Source organism: Lissotriton helveticus, chromosome 9 (assembly GCF_964261635.1).
Source record: "Lissotriton helveticus chromosome 9, aLisHel1.1, whole genome shotgun sequence".
Classification (NCBI taxonomy): Eukaryota; Metazoa; Chordata; class Amphibia; order Caudata; family Salamandridae; genus Lissotriton; species Lissotriton helveticus.
The window spans coordinates 55,337,236-55,356,111 of NC_136070.1; the positions used below are offsets into that span (position 1 = coordinate 55,337,236).

Consider the following 18,876-nt stretch of genomic DNA (forward strand, 5'->3'; position numbering starts at 1 on the left):
CTAGGTCTGGATAGTTCTGTAATGCGTAGAGAAATCTAGGCAGCGCCATCATTTTAAAGAGGGCTGCTCTGCCCAGCAACGACAATGGGAGTTGCCGCCAGGATTTAACGTCACGTTGGAGCCGTTTCACAGGTGGCAGTAGATTTCTATTGTACAGTAGAGTCTTGTCCGTGGAGACGAAGACTCCTAGATATCTGAAGCCGTCCTCCTCCCTTGTTATGGGACAAGTAGCGGGGAGTCTCGGGGGGGTCCCCGTGAAGTACGTAAAGGAGGGATTTGATCCGGAAACCGGAGTTTCGTCCGAAGCTCGTGAAGATATCAAGCGCCGCCACGATAGATCTACGCGGTCTGGAGAGGTACAGAAGGATATCGTCGGCGTATAGGGAGATCTTGTCCTCCCATCCCTCCGTCCATGCTATCCCTTTGAGGTAGATGTCCTGCCTTAACCAGGCCGCGAGCGGCTCGAGGGAAAGCGCGAATAGGAGGGGAGAGAGAGGGCAGCCCTGTCTAGTCCCTCTCTCAAGGGTGAAGACTTCGGATGCCTTACCATTGACCACCACCTGGGCCAGCGGTTCAGTGTAAAGGAGACGGATCCCGGATATAAAATTCGGCCCAAAGCCCAGTTTACGAAGTACCGCGATCATGTAAGGCCACTCTAAGGTGTCAAATGCCATAGTGGCATCAAGAGAGACCACCACTGCATCTTCTTGCAACCTATGTCGTTGCCCGAGTACCCCAATGAGGCGTTGAATGTTTAATGCGGTGTTGCGGTGGGGCATGAACCCTGATTGATCCGGATGGACCAGGGCAGACAGGATGATTGCAGTCGATTGGCCAGTGTTTTGGCCAAAATTTTTGGCTCCGCGTTGAGCAGCGAGATTGGCCTATATGAGGCACAGGATTCTCTGGGTTTCCCCTCCTTAGGTATTGCCACTATAATTGCTAGGCGTTGGTCTCGTGGCAGCAGTCCCGCCTCTCTACTTTCTTCAAACATGTGTTTCGGGTGGTTGCTGAGGGCATCCGGCTTTAGCTTGTAGAGCTCTATTGGGAGGCCGTTGGGTCCCAGGGCTTTTCCCGGGCGGAGGTCGGCTAAAGCGCGTTGAAGCTCAGCGACCTCGAGTGGGCTCTCAAGGGTTTCTTGGTCTTCCTCCTACAGACAAGGCAGTCGGATATCCGTAAGGAGGGCTACCGAGTCCTCCTCTGGGCGGTCGGACTCCCGGCTGTAAACCCGTTTATAGTGGCGTGCAAATTCGGCCACTATCTCCCGGGGTTCAGTTACAACAGTCCCTGAGGCCGTTAGTATTTCCGGCACTACTTTACTGGCCTGTTGTTTTTTATCGAGCCATGCTATAAGTTTCCCAGCTTTGTCGCCCTGGTCATATAGCCTCCCCATCTTATGCATGGCTGCCGTCTTAGCTTCCTGTGTAACTAGGTCCTTATATTCCGTTGCTTTTAGCTGCAGTCGATGTTGTACGTCCTTAAATCTTTTTTTAATCACACTTTTGAATTACAAAAAATGTAATTTCGTAATTTCTGATATATATTTTGAAATACTTGTACTGTTTATTTTCAAGCTGTTTAACCACTCGCAAAATCCGCCGCGGTGCGGACGTTCAATTGCGCGGGCGGGGCCGCGTTGGCCAACGGACGTGAGCAGCACTACAGAGGTAGTGCTCGTGACGGCCATTGGCCGACAGAAGCACGCAACGGGTTAAACATTGTGTGTTAGTCAAAAAAACTGACATCTTACTGCCTTTTGTTTCACAATAATTGTCAGATAGCTCACTTGACAAAAATCTCCATGATAAGATAGGCTACAATTAGTACAAAGAAACACAGAATTTTGACCTTTGTCCTTGAACAGACAGTTAATGTATCATGATAAAAACAAGATTTAAAGGCATCTTATTGCTCGTTCACTTTCTGAATGAACAGAAAACACCTGTTCCTTCCAGCTTAGGTTTACTTGTCAGAACAAACAAGTAGGCGCAAAAAATAGCTCAACCTGATAAAATCCAGATTTTTTGAGTTCTGTTTTTAGTACCGCTTATAATACACTTTTCCTTAAGCATAGCCTGTCTGCTCAGTGTATAAGTTACCGGGAATTGTGTCCCGTTTTATTTTATTCCATCATGTGTGTTAGGCAAGAGTTTGTGCTTACTACTTGGAAGGTTCTTGCATCCTCCCCAACTATTAACCCATTTTCTTACAAGTGCAAACTCGCCTAGGTTGCAAAGTAAGCAGCATGGTGGTGACACATTTAGTAGCAAAATGTCCTAGATGCGAGCACATATTATGATGCTTGCTTCATTTAGGGGGTTGTCTGACGTTGCATTAAATCGAGCTAGATTTTGGAAGTTAGCATGTGATTGATGATTGCACAGTGGCAGAAATGCACCGATTGAACACTTCTGTGTCTACCCTGAGAATGTGCATGGTATTAATTTGCTTTTTGCCCCATAGCAAGGACTGTGGTTTCTAGCGCCCTGATTTGTGCCAGTATTTTAAGTGTTTTCTTTTTTTCCAGATAAAAGACATCCTTGACAAAGTCAAAAAGAACCATATAGGAACGCCATTGTTTAAAGGAGAGTTAAATGAAGAACAGACGGTAAGAAAGCCTTTTACTAAGATACCCAGCTTACTGCATTTTGCCTCTGCAGTACAATGGTTCAGGAGTATGATGTTAATTCTTACTCTAACTTATTCAATAATTTAACCCATAAAACCCATGTACCTTGAGAGTCTCTCAAGGTACATTTGATTCTCTGCTGCCTGTTAAAGGAAAGACTCCTTTTCGGGTGGCATGGCATCGCTGGTTTTCTGTGAGTCAGGCCATTAGTCACTCATGCTCAATTTGCTACATATTTGATGCAGTTGGATGACCTTGGCAAGAGACTTCACACGCAAAGTCTAATTGATTTTCAGGCATCCTATGGCTGCTCCTCCAGTCCATGGATATGCCAACAGTGTGCATTAACCCTAAACTCTTTCACAATCCATTCTCCTATTTAAGTATACAAAAAAGTGATGAATGGAATTAATCTCAGCCACTGGTAATCACTCGTGCCGCGTCTCAGTCCATAGTAATTTGGACACCATGCAACCTCAGTTTGGACCCAGCCATATGCAAATCAGGCTTGATCAGGCTCTAATGGGAACAATCCAGTCTAAACAGCCAGGAAAGGTCTTCCCTGTACCCAAAAACGCAAGCAGACCAGGAGCGGTTGTGGCCTAGTTAGGGTTCATCAACCAGGTATAGCTTAGTTCCAGAGACCCAATAAAGTAGCCACAAATGGCAGCCATTTTGTCCCCTAGTCTCGTGCTTGCATCATCATGCGTACACCCACCTACGGAATGAAGTGGGTGCCATTCATTTTCACTTGCATGAAAGGGCTTTTTGACTTGTGGAACAGCCCAGGAGCAAAAAGAAGCTGCCGGCCCCTCCCAAAAACTTGGAATCCGTTTGGGAGTAGTCATTTTTAAAATGACCTTTTGTTGCAGTTTACTAAGGAGGTCTAGCTGACTTGACTCAAAGTCTGGTCTGTTATAGAGAACATATCATCAGTGTCATTTGAAGATGTTTGCCAATTTTTTCTTATTGTCCCGCAGGAAAAGCTTGAAAAAATCAACTCTGTCCTTTTGACTGAGTATGAATGTCGTCGCAGAATGCTGGTGAAGAGGTTGGATGTCACAGTGCAGTCCTTCGGATGGTCTGACCGAGCAACGGTAGGTCTGACAAGAGTGGAACCACTCTGTTCACTTACCTCCAGCAAGCTGTGCTCAAAGCTCACCCCTGCCCAAAGTTGCATCCCTGAGTCTTAGTCCACTGTGGCGGCGCTGGTGGCTCATTGTACTAATGCGTACACTTCAGGGATCACTGTTTGACCTCATGGTTACCTTGAGAGGTTTATAAAGTAACAATTAATGTCTGTTATTCAGTGCCAAGATACTCCAAGTTATAAACATGCACTTCACAGATATACTTTTTTTTTACCCTGAACTAGAATGATGATGGCGTGTAGGCTGACAGTGTTACTCTGGGATCACCATAACTTGATTGACTTTCCAGTATTCAAGTAAATAGGGGTGTCATACAAACGAGCTAATTACAGGCTGAATAATGGAAGCCTCAGTAACAGTTGGGTCACACTGCGAGTACCACATACACTACAATATAAATGGAGTCCACGTTTCTCATTATGAAAACCCTGTTGTAGTGAGCAGGGCTCTCAAAATCCAAAAAATGGTACTAGTCCTGCAGGACTAGTACCTTAAAAAATGTCCTCGACCTAACTGCAACCTACTTGACCTCCGTCTCTGAAAGCGGAGCAAATGTGACCAGATTTAAAGGCATCTTTCTTGCTCATTAACTTTGTGAGCAATACAAATGCTTTTAAATGTTGTTATCTTGTCACATTTGCTCCATTTTCACAGACAGGACAAAAGTTGGTTTGTTTTCCTACTCGCCAGAAAGGGCGAGTAGGACCTAAAAACAGCTCGACCTTGTTAAATTTAGCTCGACTATGCGAGTGGTCGAGTGGAATTTTCAAGCCCTGGTGAGTATGCAGTTCATTTCCCATAGCAATATCCTGCTGATGTTATAGTAATGTATTGACTGTAGAGCACATAAGTGGTGGATTTGTAAAAGAATGAGTGCCGGTGCCCAAAGCTCTGCTCAGAAGTCCGTGGCCAGCACTATTACATGCCAGTGGCCCTGAATACCAAGGCTGAGTCACCTTGAATCCACACCCTGTCTCTTTAACCCATTAACAGGCACTCCCTGTCCCGTTATCTCACTCCTGCAGGTTCCTGCTTTCTCCCTTTGTGGCTTTTTGGCCATCTTTCTCTTCCTTCTTTCCTCTTTGTGTGCTTTTTCCTTTCCTGCCCTCGGGAAATGTGTGATGAGGTAAAATGAGTGCTTGTGGCCCCTACCGGCAACCACTGGCTGAAATTAAGCACTGGAGCACACACCATAAACTGAAATCTCTATTCAGTCCTCAGTAAGTTGTTCTAGCCTTATCCAGCTCAGTAGCATTCATTCTTTTGACCATGGTAGGGTGAAAGTTGAATTCGCCATGCCTGGGATTGAACCTACGACCTGCCCACTGTCCTCATACATAAGCAGATCAATCTTCCTTCACTGGACTGCACTGTTCCCCTTGATTGCGAAGTTAGCTTTTCCTTGCGTGATGGTGTTTACTTTGCTTATCCTACTGCTGGCGTTTAATTTTGCAAACCCTGCGGTCAGTGTTTAGATTGGCAGTATTCATTCTCTCTTTCTCTTTACAAGTGTGGAGGGAGCAGCCGGAGATGGGGTTAAGGTTAAAACCATGTCTTGCTGCTCTGATTTGTGATGGGCGACCACCTCACTGGCAGCCAGGGAGGCAGCCAAGCGACCTGTGCTTCACTGTGAAAAACAACCAGGAAGCATTAAGGATTGCCGCTGAGCGAGAAACCATAGGGAATAAGGTGCATGGCCCTCAAGCACAATGTTGGTTGCCTGTACCTCAATTGTTCCTCCAAAATGTAAGAGCTGTAAAGGTCTGTGGGTGGTTGTTTTTCACCAGGTAGCTGTGAGGGTACAGGAGGAGCTCGGAGTGTCATCTGGCTGCTTAAATATACTGTTGGACATTTTGAATTGAAGGGTGCCAAGTTACTTAAAATACCATTCTTAAATCCTTTATGAAGCTGTTTCTGCTCTACGTAGAATTTTCCACATTGAATCTGACTTAGACATTAACCCAGTGCACTCAATGTCCTCATCTTAGTGATTGATACATGTTTTTCATCTTTCAGGCAAAAACAGATGAAATAGCAAGAGCCTACCAGCCAAAACGATATGCTCTGTCTTCGAAAACTTCAGTCACATTGGGTCATCTTTTCGCCGCAAGAGAAGATCTCTCCAGTATTATCCGCACCAGTAGTGGCAAAACCAGGGAGAAATCTGCATGTGCAATCAACAAGGTGAGTGTGTGCTGACAAGGCCTCTCCATAGGTGGTCCCCTATGAGCCACTGAATTCTATCAGTGATCCTATTGGGGGCAGTATTTCCTGAATTGGCTATAGAGTCCGTCCACTCTGCCCGGACAATCGTCATATTGAACATCTCGCTTAAAAGACAAGTCTGTGGTGCCAGATGTTTTTTCATCTCTGGCAGGCACTCCACCTGAAAATGCTGCTGATTGGGTTGTGGGTGGTGGAAAGAAATGGTGGAACACCTACCTCAGCACTTACCCAAGTCCAGGAGTCTTGGTGATATGTAAAGCTAAAGGTCTGTCTCTCCACCCTCTTTGAATGAGCAACTCTACAATAATATATTGTTCTCGTAATACGACACCATGTACTATGTGGAATGCAGAGTTCTTATTTAACTACCAATGGACCATTGAAAAGACAGCCCTATCTACAATACCAATGTGAAGGGCTCTCAACCATGTCAAGGCTGTTCCTACCAAATTGTGTCTTGAATGGGGAGGCTGCAAACCTGAGATGAAGCGGTAGTCACATCAGGGAGTGTATAGTGCAAAACTAGCTACAAACAATGAAGTGCTATGCAGTTGTGGACATGGGAAACAACGCTTCAAGGGTTGTAGGTGGAAGAGGACTGCTGCAGTAGAGTGGATTGCTGCAAGAGCAAGAGGGAAGGCCGGTTATGTTAGAGAAGTGGGCAGGCTGTGTTTTGGGGGCAGCAAGTGGAGTATGCCAGCTCTGTGTTGAGCAACTACTCTCCCTCCCTACGGGGAGGGAGAGTAGGGCCAAGGGAAGGCAAGTCCTATTGCAGCCGGTGGAATGGAATAGTGAATTGCTACTGGGGCATTCAAAGTTGCTTGAAGTCCCTGGACGCGTGGCGTGCTTGAAGTTGTGCTTGAAGTCCCTGGACGCGCGGTGTGCTTGAAGTTGATGGACGCGCGGCGTGCTTGAAGTTGATGGACGCGCGGCGTGCTTAAAGTTGATGGACGCGCGTCGTGCTTGAAGTTGATGGACGCGCAGCGGAATTTGGATGGGGGAGCCATGGCTGGCACATGCGGGGAAGCCTAGGTGCAGACAGAACGATGCGAACACTTCTCCATTTTGTATCTTCTGAACCTTTCATCCTGATTGCACATCGTTCCCCATGCGGTGGAAGGAAGGTGGGCTGACAGAGGATAGGAGGCAAAGTAAGACTGCAGTTCATGCCACAAATTGCTATAATTTTTTTTTTCTAAAATATATTCAGCTGTACGTTGGTAAATGCAACCAAAAGATATTTTTCAGTGGTGTTCTGAAAACAAATAGCAAAAAGCATTCTTTGTTAACCAAAAAGTTAGTATTCGAAGGCATTATTTATTCCTTGAAGCTAACAGAATCTATGACAGCCAGAACTTCGAAGGTGGCATAGTTAATTCTGTTGTGGTCCCCAAGGGATAATTGTCACCTCCGTTCACACAATATACTGAAGTAGGTCTGAACTAACCCCCTTTTAACTCTTGGAAATTCATAGCATTGTTCGATCAGAGTCCTTAAATAAAACACAGAGCAGATGGTTTCCCAATTGACCAAATTAAATGCAATTTAGATTTATGTGTGGTGTGTGTTGGTTAATATTCAGAATGCATATTTCCTGTTGTGGCTGATTCTATTAACCTGCAAACAAGGGATTACAGGCCCTAGTTTTAAAAACAGCTTATTTTTTTAATTTTCTTTTTATTTTAAAAGTTTTATATAGTGCTGGCTAGACCCGGAGGTTTCAGAGCGCTTCACATGAGTATCAGACCATAGTTGCCGGTTACATCGTTACAAAGATTACACAGTTATTAGAGCATGGCAAACATAGTTACATGTAAGGTCGAGACAAACAAAAAGGACATATGCGTAAGGGAAAAAGCAGGCAAGGGGAGAGATTCAGGGGACGGGGGTAGGAGCAGGGGAAGAAGGCAGAGTGGAGGAGGGAAAGAGGAGGCGAGGGTAAGAGACACAGAATGGAAAGAGGAGGGGAGTTTGACGGGGACACAAACCGGTAGATGAGTCAAAGCTGCGTCCAAAGTCCAGTAAGCTGTGATCCCAGGGGGAGGGGTATCATTTCCTCATCTCTGTTGCGAGCGGCTCCCTATACGCAGTGGACTCTTAAATCCATTTCTTTGTATTATGGTCTCATTGCATTCATTCATTCTTCTACCATGTTATTTTGGAAATTAGTGCTAACCAGATTGGGTGCAAGAAATACATTGATGATCTAAAGGTGATCTAATGGGCAGATTGTACCCGATTGATGGCAAGTCCCATAGGTGCGGCTCCCTGGCATTCTTCGGTCTGTATTGGTCTAATTGCAATGATTCACACCATCCCAATCTTGCCACACTTATGCAAGGAATGTTGATTGTCTGCTCGCTCTGCACTGTGAAAATGAAACTATGTACTGATTTCAAACGTTCAGTCAATGTTTGTGTAAACAGGTAGATTTTGGTCATCTTTAATCCTCTCAGTGCAGGGTGTTTGTGCCCCTTCGTGGCAGAACTTAAAAAAATTGTGTTGGGTTGTTCAAACACATGCATTTTCTTTGCTATATAGTGTGTGTATGTGTGTATATATAATATACACATTTTTTTCCTAGCATATTCAGGCTTTTGGTGCCAACTCTTCATTAATAACTCCGTGCAATTGAAAGATTTCATGAAAAATACAGATATATATATTTTAGCACAAAAGGAGCGGCACAACCGGATTACTTTTTTAAAGCTTTTTAATCAGAGCTTCACCCCACCAACGCGTTTCAGCCACAACAGGCTTTGTTCACGGTCAGTTAGTCCTTCTACTCTTTTTCCTTTTATACTAGCACATCTTAGCCCTAGGTGGCATTATGGGATATGTAGTCCGGAAACATTATTTGCAAAATTTCAAAACATAAAAGAAAGACTGGTGTGTATCATATTTTTTTTTTTTTTTTTTTTTTTAAAACCTTTATTGAACAATGAAAGCTCACAAATACTGGCCTACAACCCCACGGGCTGGCCAGAACAGAATGGTCGAATAACCAGCATACAAAAAGAAGATCTGCACAGGATATAACATCAGGAGCACTGGTGAAGCAATAAAAACCATCGAGCGTTCAGCAAGAGCAGGATAATAAAGGTTAATTTTCTAGCACGGGGAGGGGACCAAAGGAATAACGGGCCGTCTATGAGAATACAAGGGAGGGACCGCGGCAAGCCGCCATTTTATAAACACAACGTAAGAAAATGACTCCATATAATCAAATCTAGCAAAGGACAGAAACAGAATCAGACCATCAAATAGCGACAATGGCAACAGTCAATCGCGCTCACTCACCTCCGCCCCTACCCGAACAAAGAAGACGTGATCAAAAAGCCCCATCACAAAGACTATGCAATACGCACCCCAACGGAAAAGGGGGACCTCCATAAAGGAGGAAGGGAAAGAGGGAGAAAATGACAACAAAAGGAACACCCGCCAGACCATGCACCCCCAGGGGGAAAAACAGGACAATAAAACCGGCATGCGGTGTAACAGAAACACGATACCAGAATAGGCAGCGAACCACAATCAGCCACGCACCGGAAGAAGGACAGAAAACCCCCGGGGGAGACACGAGGTGACAGAGTCCCGAAAAAGTGAATACACAAGAGCCATAGAACAAAAAAAGGGGAAAATAAGGGGGGAAAAAGACCCCCCGACACAAACAGACCCCCCCCCACCCACCCCTAAGCCCACCCTGCACCCCTGCAGAAGGCTACGGCCTACCCCCCCCGCAGCGTGCCTGTCGCCCTAAATAGAACCCGAAATATAGTGGAGCAAGAAAAGTTGGAATTAAAAGACAAAAAAAAAGGGGGGGGGGAAGGAAGGGAAGGAAAGAAGGGAGTAAAGACATACAAACATACACACGAGGGAGGGCCAAAGACAGGAGTAAACGCACCCATCCACCCGCCCGGGTTAAAGGTCCAAGTCCTCGGGAAGCCAAAGAGTATCAGGCCAAAGTCCAGGAACACTAACCAATTACACAGAACCATATCAGGACACAGAGATCTTCCAAACCGTTCATGAGCTACCGCATAGAAGAGTCAGTTTTCATCAGCCCTGACCCTTTTTATCCAAAGCAATAAGGGTCCGATCCAACGCGGACCCTGCCAGAAAGAACAGAAGGCAGGCAGCAGGAGAGTCCAACGGGAGTCCAAAAAAGTCACAGGAAGAAAAGCACGGAAGATCCAGGAAAAGCACAGAATGTAGCAAACGATGCAGGCACAGTTCCAAGGATATATCCATAAAAACCGACCCATCCGGGCCGGCACAGGAGACGTCATCGGGCAGTGGTGATTGAGAGGGACCAGGAGAATCATGAAAGTCCGGCAAAACAAAATCCAGCTCCCGGGCCAAGGGCAGAGGAGGCAGCACAGGAGGAGAAGGCGCCATCAGGTTGCGCACCTCCGGGGCGGCAGCCGGGGCCGAGTCCGCCAGGAGAGTACCAGCCACACCCCGCGATATCAATGCCTCATCCGGTCGTGGGGGCCCGGGAGGCCCGCAGTGAGGAACCGTCTCCAGAGCCAGGAGTGGCGCGGCCACCGAGAGCCGCCAGGATAGCAGGATGTTCAAGATCCCCTTAAGTGCAGGAAAACCTTCACAGTATCCGACACCCGGGCCTTGCGGCGGGCCCCCAGTGCTCGTCCGGGCCCGGCCCAAACAAATGGGGTTGGTCGCCATCTTGAGAGCCCGAACAGGCCGCGCGGCCAACAACCTCCGCCGGGGCGGCAGTCAAGCAGATGAAGTCCCGCCGACAGGCAGAAGAACACCCCGGACAGGAAGGGGGGCCACCAGAAGAAGGGGATTCACCGGCCCCCCAATGTCGCCAGTCCCGTTTTCCGAGTCCGGCGGCAAAGAACAAAATGGCCGGACCGGAGAACAAAGGGGGAGGAAGCTGAACACACGAGGAACCCCAATAAGGAAGGGCAGCGTCACCATCCAAGGCTGCCGCCACACAGGAGTCTCTCAGCCAGGAACCTCCGGCTCACACGAACAGCGGCCCTCCAATCACCTCCAGCGCGCCCCGAAGGGCAAGCCCGCAGGCCGCATCCGGCCCAGGAGCCGGGACGAAGAACCAGGCCAGTCCGCTCTCGAGTCCCGGGAATGGTCGGGGGCACTGCACCGGACCCACAGCAGCCAGGACAACCGGAACAAGTGGTAAGTGCCTGCAATGCGTCGTAGTAGTACCACACAGCAAGGAGGGCTTCCCGGGGCAGGATAAATGCAGGATAAATGTGAAAAACACAGGCGGGCGAACGGAGCCGAGCTAAAGCGCGGCCATCTCGGTCGCGAGCTAGGCTCCTCCCCGTGTATCATATTTTTACATACATTAGTGCAATGCGCTACATGTTTAAATCACATGGGCAGGCTTAATCCTTAAAGTTCATCAATGGAATAGTTCCCAAATAATTTCAATTTTGTTTTCGGTTGTAGTACCCTACTCAATTTTGAACATCTTAACTGGTACTGTCACAGTCACTCTAAATGTACATGGAGGTCCTCCCCAAAGTTCATGCCTCTCGGTATTTTTGTGCGTAAACGGATGATTAAGCGGGACTCAATTTGTCGCAGTTTACGAACTTTGTCACCACCTCTTTCCATTTTCGTGAGCATTTCCAGTCCATAGAATCTCATTGATCTCCAGTCTCCTCCTTGGCATGCATTTATATGTTTCGCCGTTGCATAGAGCATATTTTTGTTCTTGACTGCCCTGATGTGTTCCAGGATCTTCTTTTTTAACATACAGGTAGTGCTGCCTATATATTTGATCCCACATCTGCATTCAATCACATATACCACGTTTTTAGATGTACAGGTAATTTGTTGTTCAATGTACATCGTCTTACCATTGGGTTCCTCAATGCTTTTTTTGCTGGTTCCAATTTTACATGCTTTACATGTGGAGCATGGTTTAAATCCTTTGCGTTGATCCATCAGCCAATTAGTCTGTGGTTTTATTTGAAAGTGGCTGTTCACTAGGAGATCTTGAAGAGACTTATTTTTTTTGTAGGTTATTTGTGGTTGCTTGCCTACTAATTCTCCTATATCCGGGTCCCCAGATATGAGATGCCAGTATTTTTTCATTTTATTGGCAATGATTCCACTTTCTTTGTTATATGTAGTCACAAATCTTGGAGGATCTTTTTCAGTTGTTTTTTTTTGGTTTTTCTACGAATAATTCTGCTCAACAAGCACAAAACAAATTGCCTTTCTGGATACACAGATCTACATCTCGGAAGGAAAATTAGAGTCTACTCTGTTCCGCAAAAAGACAGCCACCAATAGTGTGCTACACGGCACCAGTTTTCATCCGAAAGCACTTTTGAAAAGCATACCTTATGGCGAATATATAAGGCTTAAAAGAAACTGTTCCAAACCGGAGGATGCAGAAATGAAAATGGAAGACAGTAAGATGAGATTTAAATCAAGGGGATATGAAGACCGTGTCCTGAAAGAATGTAAAAAGAAGGCTGATCAGAAAACAAGAGCAGAATTATTGGTAGAAAAACCAAAAAAAACAACTGAAAAAGATCCTCCAAGATTTGTGACTACATATAACAAAGAAAGTGGAATCATTGCCAATAAAATGAAAAAATACTGGCATCTCATATCTGGGGACCCGGATATAGGAGAATTAGTAGGCAAGCAACCACAAATAACCTACAAAAAAAATAAGTCTCTTCAAGATCTCCTAGTGAACAGCCACTTTCAAATAAAACCACAGACTAATTGGCTGATGGATCAATGCAAAGAATTTAAACCATGCTCCACATGTAAAGCATGTAAAATTGGAACCAGCAAAAAAAGCATTGAGGAACCCAATGGTAAGACGATGTACATTGAACAACAAATTACCTGTACATCTAAAAACGTGGTATATGTGATTGAATGCAGATGTGGGATCAAATATATAGGCAGCACTACCTGTATGTTAAAAAAGAGGATCCTGGAACACATCAGGGCAGTCAAGAACAAAAATATGCTCTATGCAACGGCGAAACATATAAATGCATGCCAAGGAGGAGACTGGAGATCAATGAGATTCTATGGACTGGAAATGCTCACGAAAATGGAAAGAGGTGGTGACACAGTTCGTAAACTGCGACAAATTGAGTCCCGCTTAATCATCCGTTTACGCACAAAAATACCGAGAGGCATGAACTTTGGGGAGGACCTCCATGTACATTTAGAGTGACTGTGACAGTACCAGTTAAGATGTTCAAAATTGAGTAGGGTACTACAACCGAAAACAAAATTGAAATTATTTGGGAACTATTCCATTGATGAACTTTAAGGATTAAGTCTGCCCATGTGATTTAAACATGTAGCGCATTGCACTAATGTATGTAAAAATATGATACACACCAGTCTTTCTTTTATGTTTTGAAATTTTGCAAATAATGTTTCCGGACTACATATCCCATAATGCCACCTAGGGCTAAGATGGGCTAGTATAAAAGGAAAAAGAGTAGAAGGACTAACTGACCGTGAGCAAAGCCTGTTGTGGCTGAAACGCGTTGGTGGGGTGAAGCTCTGATTAAAAAGCTTTAAAAAAGTAATCCGGTTGTGCCGCTCCTTTTGTGCTAAAAAGTGACTTTTTGGGTCTGGATCCGACCCCTGGGCTGAGCACACACTGATGAGCGCTCTCGCTATCTGCTGGATCACATTGATATATATATATATCACGAAGGGGTCCAAAAATGAAGACGCACACTGCCAGCGGGTGCTCTGCGCAGGGGTCGAACCCAGACCCGTATTTCATTTGCTGATTTCCAAAAGACGCGGCACTCAGGGGAAGTTATGATATTCAAGTAACTTTATTTAAATCAAGCTCAACCGACGTGTTTCAGCCTCCACCGTTGATATATATATATATTTAAAACACATTTGTGATATATTTGTTGCATTTCTCAAATAGGCAAACCTAACCCCGGAATGGTAAACATTCCAGTCCATAGTTTTTCTCCCACAATGCCACTTTAGACAGAGGTCCACCTTATGCAAGTCGGTACCGGCTCTGCTCCTCATGGGATCATTCCATCCCTAAATGCCAGGCGAGGCCCCCGCAGAAGGTGCCACAAACAACCACAGTATGGTTTCGCCTTACTTGGGGCTTGGCAGTAGAGCTGGACTTTTTCTGTTAGAGCAGGACCAATGCTGATTTGCATAATTGGGGTCTTTGTCTAGAATGTAGTAGTGGGCGAAAAACGACGGTTTGGAATGTAGCCAGTGGCAGAGATTAAATTAATAATTTCATCCATCACCCTGTTGATTCTCCATGTCTAGTCGTATTGCACAAAATCACTGGGCGATTCTAAAAAATGTGGGGACAGACCCATGAGATTCAATGGGTCTCAAATACACAAAGGGCCTACATTAGGGGTTGCTGAAAATTGATTCCTGACCACCTTCATCCTTGTGTTTTTACAACAAAATTTACCTAGAGTTACATTATTATGTCTGATTCATTTGTGAAGACTGTAAAGGCTTGATGACATTCTTCCGAATATGATAATGGCTTCAGCTAAATAAGCCCCTCTGTGTTAATTGATAACTCTATCCAGGTTACATATTAAGAAGGTGTTTTGGGTAGATGTTTAAAACAGTCCTTTAATTCGAGTCTTCTTTAGCTTAGGCCGCTGTGTAGCGTGCAAGGCTGCAATATTGTGTTACTGAGACGTTTATGTTTCACCCAAGTTAGGGCTCCACAACATTGTCTGAAGGGATTTCTGTGCTTTCATCATACATGGTGGTGACCTCTTCCAGTGACCTGGAACTTACTGGAGAGTGATTTTGAAATTGAACTTATGGGAAACTACTTTTTTAGAGTAACCCCCCCCAATCCAATATCTGTGGGGAAAGGATGGGTTCACTTTTCCATACCAGTATGGATGACAATTCTTTCATAAGGGAGTTCTGGATTTATTAGGTTTTCCCAGGACGTTACAGCTTGGTTAGGTAATGCTATTGAAAAGTGTTGGTGCTTGTGGTCACTCTTGTAGCAGCTGGTGGTGAACATCTTGTGATCAGTTCTGTACCTGGTGGATGATTCCGAGGTGGTCGGATAGTCTTGTAGCGGATGAAGGATTCGCTGGTGAAATGTCTTGCAAGTCTTGTGCAGGTAGAAGAGTCACAGGTGGTGCTACTTGTGGTCCAAACTTTTAGTGGTATTGCATTCACCAGTTATGGGTCTTGTGGCTTTGTAGAAATTAGAGCATTCAGAGGCGGTGTCTTGTGGTCCGATTTGTAGCTGATGGAGGAGTTACGGATGATGGTGACTGCTAATTTTTGTTTATTAAAGAATGGGTTACGTTATTAAAGCATCATTCAAAAAAAGTACGTAGTAACAACTGTGAAATAACAAGTTTACCTCTTCAATTGATCACATAATTCAAGAGATTTTATTGTTCCCATTTTTCGTTGCACAGGTCTTGATGGGAAGAGTACCAGACCGGGGTGGCCGACCCTCTGAAATTGAGGCTCCAGCTGCAGAAATGCCTCCTTGGCAGAAGAGACAGGATGGTGGGGGAAGGGGTGGCTGGGGAGGAGGCGGAAGAGGGGGAGGTGGCGGAAGAGGAGGAGGGGGTGGTGGAGGCGGTGGCGGATTTGGCAGAGGAGGTGGTGGTGGACGAGGAGGGGGTGGTGGAGGCTATGGTGGAGGAGGTGGCTATGGGGGAGGGGGTGGAGCCAGGGGAGGTTATGGAGGAGGTGGTGGAGGCTATGGGGGAGGTGGTAACCGAGGTGGCTACGGTGGTGGAGGCGGCGGGGGTTACAGGAGGTACTAGCTGAAATGTATGTTTTAGAACTTGAAGCAAATAAAAACAGGGAAGCTACAGTATGAATCATAACGGAAGGCATGCCCAGACCTCTGTTACATAGTTTGTTTACTGGGAGAATCTTTTTCTAGCTATGTTTACCACCACCACTCACAAAGTTTTTTAATAATTTATGTGAAATCATTCAGGATAGAGGTCTATGCTAGACTGTTGACACTTATGCAGCCAGTGTCTGGAAAGAGGTACATACCAGTGTGCATGTCGAGAGCATCTATGGGTGTCCCAATACCAAACTTCTTTTTAACAAGCCCATCGAAGTCTTGACGAATCTCCTTGCCGATTCTGGTTACCCATCAATAGCGATGCCTGCAAATTTCATAGCGTGTATCTAAAACCTGAAGCTATCCTCCGTAAATGTGCTGCCTTGCATAGCATGGAGTGCGAATCTAAAAACCCAACTTCATCAAATATTTCAGTTCGCGCCATTGCTTTTTACAGCATAGAATGCTCTGCGAATACATATGATGCTGTAGATGTTGTTTCATGGAGACCCAATGTGTGAACTTTGATTGGTAGCCACTACATTCCATTTCTACACAGTGATTATGATCCTCTTCAGTATATGAACCTTTGTAATGCTTAACCCTTTTGCCAATGTGTTTTGATCAAACCTGAGGATGAATTTGTGTGTTCACGCTTGGCGACGACTACAGCGTTTTCAGTAATTTGAGATTATTGCATTTTAAAACACACACTCTTTGACCCTGTATGTCTTTCATCCCAATTCCTGCAGCTGCTTCTGAATACTTCTCTTTTCTTTCTGCTTCCCTGCCAGCCCCTTTCTGTCTCCTCTGAGACTCCTACAAGACCCAAAAAATCCTCTGCTTCCAACTGACTGCAACTTCTGATTAGACTTTTTGGAGAGGAAACGGTCTTACTGGGGTTCTTAATGCTGCATGCTCTCGTCAAAGAGGGGTGAGAGGTAGTAACATTTGTAGAGAACAAGTGTAATCTAGGCTTTTCGTACCACATTCGTACTTGGTTTTGTGCAAACGAGCCAAGGGCGGGAGCTAAAAAATATGGCATGTTCAATATGACCAGTTACTTGGGAGTGATTCAAACTTTGTTTCTTAGGAACAAGTTGGCGGTGGTCCAATCCACTTGCTTGTGCACCAGCTACTGAGTGCCATGCTCATTGGTGAGTGCCACTATCAGAAGCCAGGGTTGCGAAACATTGTGACAATCAGATCAGAGTCGATTTTGGAACTGAAACCATATTTTTTACTTTAGGAGGCAGAATTGCAGAACTTACTAAAATGAAACGTGACATAAATTTTCTCTTAAAGAACATTATTGGAGAAACTGACCATTTCCCATGCAACAAACTAAGGCTATCAATTATATTGAGGTCAGGTCTGTGGGTAAAGTCCAGGGCTTGCATATCTGTTCTTTAAATGACTTCAGTTTAAGTGAGGTATTAACAGTGCGGTTGAACTTCTGGTTGGGAGTCTCATTTACACTGTTGAACTTATAGGTGCAACTCACCAAGCCCTAGTTAATGGAGGTCGTTGGAGCCAATAGCTTGGAGTCTTCAATAGATGTTCCCAAATTTCTGGGGCAAGGAGTAGCTTTCTCTTTTCATATAAAGTGCAGAAAGTTGGGACAACAGAAAGGCCTGAAGCTAACCATTTCATAAAGTTGAGTATTTCTCTTCACAACCGCTTTTGATTAGGGTGGAGTGATATCTTTGTTAATGATTTGTGAAATGCATAAAACCAACATATTGGAATTTGAAATGGAGGCTATGAACGGTGAAATGCCAACTTGGAATTCTTCTCGCCACTGCGTGGAAAGTGTGTCTATATGAGCTTGCCTACGGCATTGCTTTTTCTTCTCTAATCCAACGTCCCAAATGTTGCCTTCCGTTGAGAGTTGCCAAGTTTCATTTACTTTTCACTGTTGTAAATTGTTTCCTGTGTGTCTGGTGCCAGCTGTCATAAAGGAACAGATAGCTTGGCTACCTTGATACTTAACGATTTTATTTAATTTGAGGTTAATTGTTTTGCTCATGGGATGGTGTGTACGTTTTAGTGTTAGTTTATGGTATGCCTAATGTTTACATCATCGTCTTTGACCAGCCAGTCTCCTGTGTTTGGTCTCTTGTGCATTGGTTTTGGGTTTGTGCTTTGGAAGCAATGCCTACCTCTCCTTTCTGTACCATCCAAGCCAGGTTTTGACTGGGTAAGGTAGAGATACTCAAATTGCTGGGGTAGCCGGTTATAGCTGTACGTCACTAAACCTCCATCTGCTATGATGCTAAATCACCATATTCAAACTGGGTGATGTTGCAAAGTTTCAACATTTTTAAAAAGATCCTCTTTTTAAATGACCCGTCCCACAGTTTAACATCGTATGCCTGTTTTTTAACTTTAAAAAAACCTTCTTTGTTACTTTGAAATTTGTAAGTAATACCAAGTAAGGTCTTCAGAAATACTTTTATTCCTGGTTTGGTAAGAATCCTCCTGCTCACCAGTTCTCCCAGTCATCCATTAGCCCACTTTGTCAAACACAGTCTTCTTCCTCTCAACACCCCCCAATGCATGTCTACTTTACCCCTTCCCGGCATATGTACACCACGTTGTTTCACATAATGTTATCTTCTAAAAGCCATTACAATAAGTCCACCAGCCTTGGTATAGGGTAGTCTTTCTCACTTACCCTGAGACCTCCATAATTTTTTTCGTTTTTTTAAGTCGTATACACAAAACTGCAGAAGAATGAATTACTTGTCTAATGAGGAACCTTTTTTGTGTTGATGTTTTCTCAGAATTTGTTTTTGATTATAAGTTATGTTGGCTCATAGAATCTGAGATTTTTCTGTTACTGGTAGCAGTTTTATGGGGAACTTTTGTACAAAGATTTTATGCCATTTTTAGAGAACCAGCTGGCACAAAGTCGTCAGAGTAGATTATATTAATTTTGTGTTTTGACAAACTGTGCAGACAAAGTAAAGATTTGCAGTGTTACTGAAATAATACCTTTTTGCTACCATGGGAACGTTGAACAATAAAATATCTTGACACATGTT

General features: G+C 44.7%; 1 protein-coding gene across 1 annotated transcript in view; it reads left to right on the forward strand.

Moving 5' to 3' along the window:
• The window catches only part of FAM98B (family with sequence similarity 98 member B), a 46,653-nt gene extending 27,777 nt beyond the window's left edge, over positions 1 to 18,876 (forward strand). Inside the window, exons 5-8 of the mRNA XM_078659442.1 lie at positions 2,528 to 2,608; positions 3,610 to 3,726; positions 5,797 to 5,964; positions 15,441 to 18,876. Of these exons, the coding sequence (XP_078515568.1) occupies positions 2,528 to 2,608; positions 3,610 to 3,726; positions 5,797 to 5,964; positions 15,441 to 15,797 (723 nt within the window). The 3' untranslated portion in view covers positions 15,798 to 18,876. The remainder of the gene's footprint in view (positions 1 to 2,527; positions 2,609 to 3,609; positions 3,727 to 5,796; positions 5,965 to 15,440) is intronic.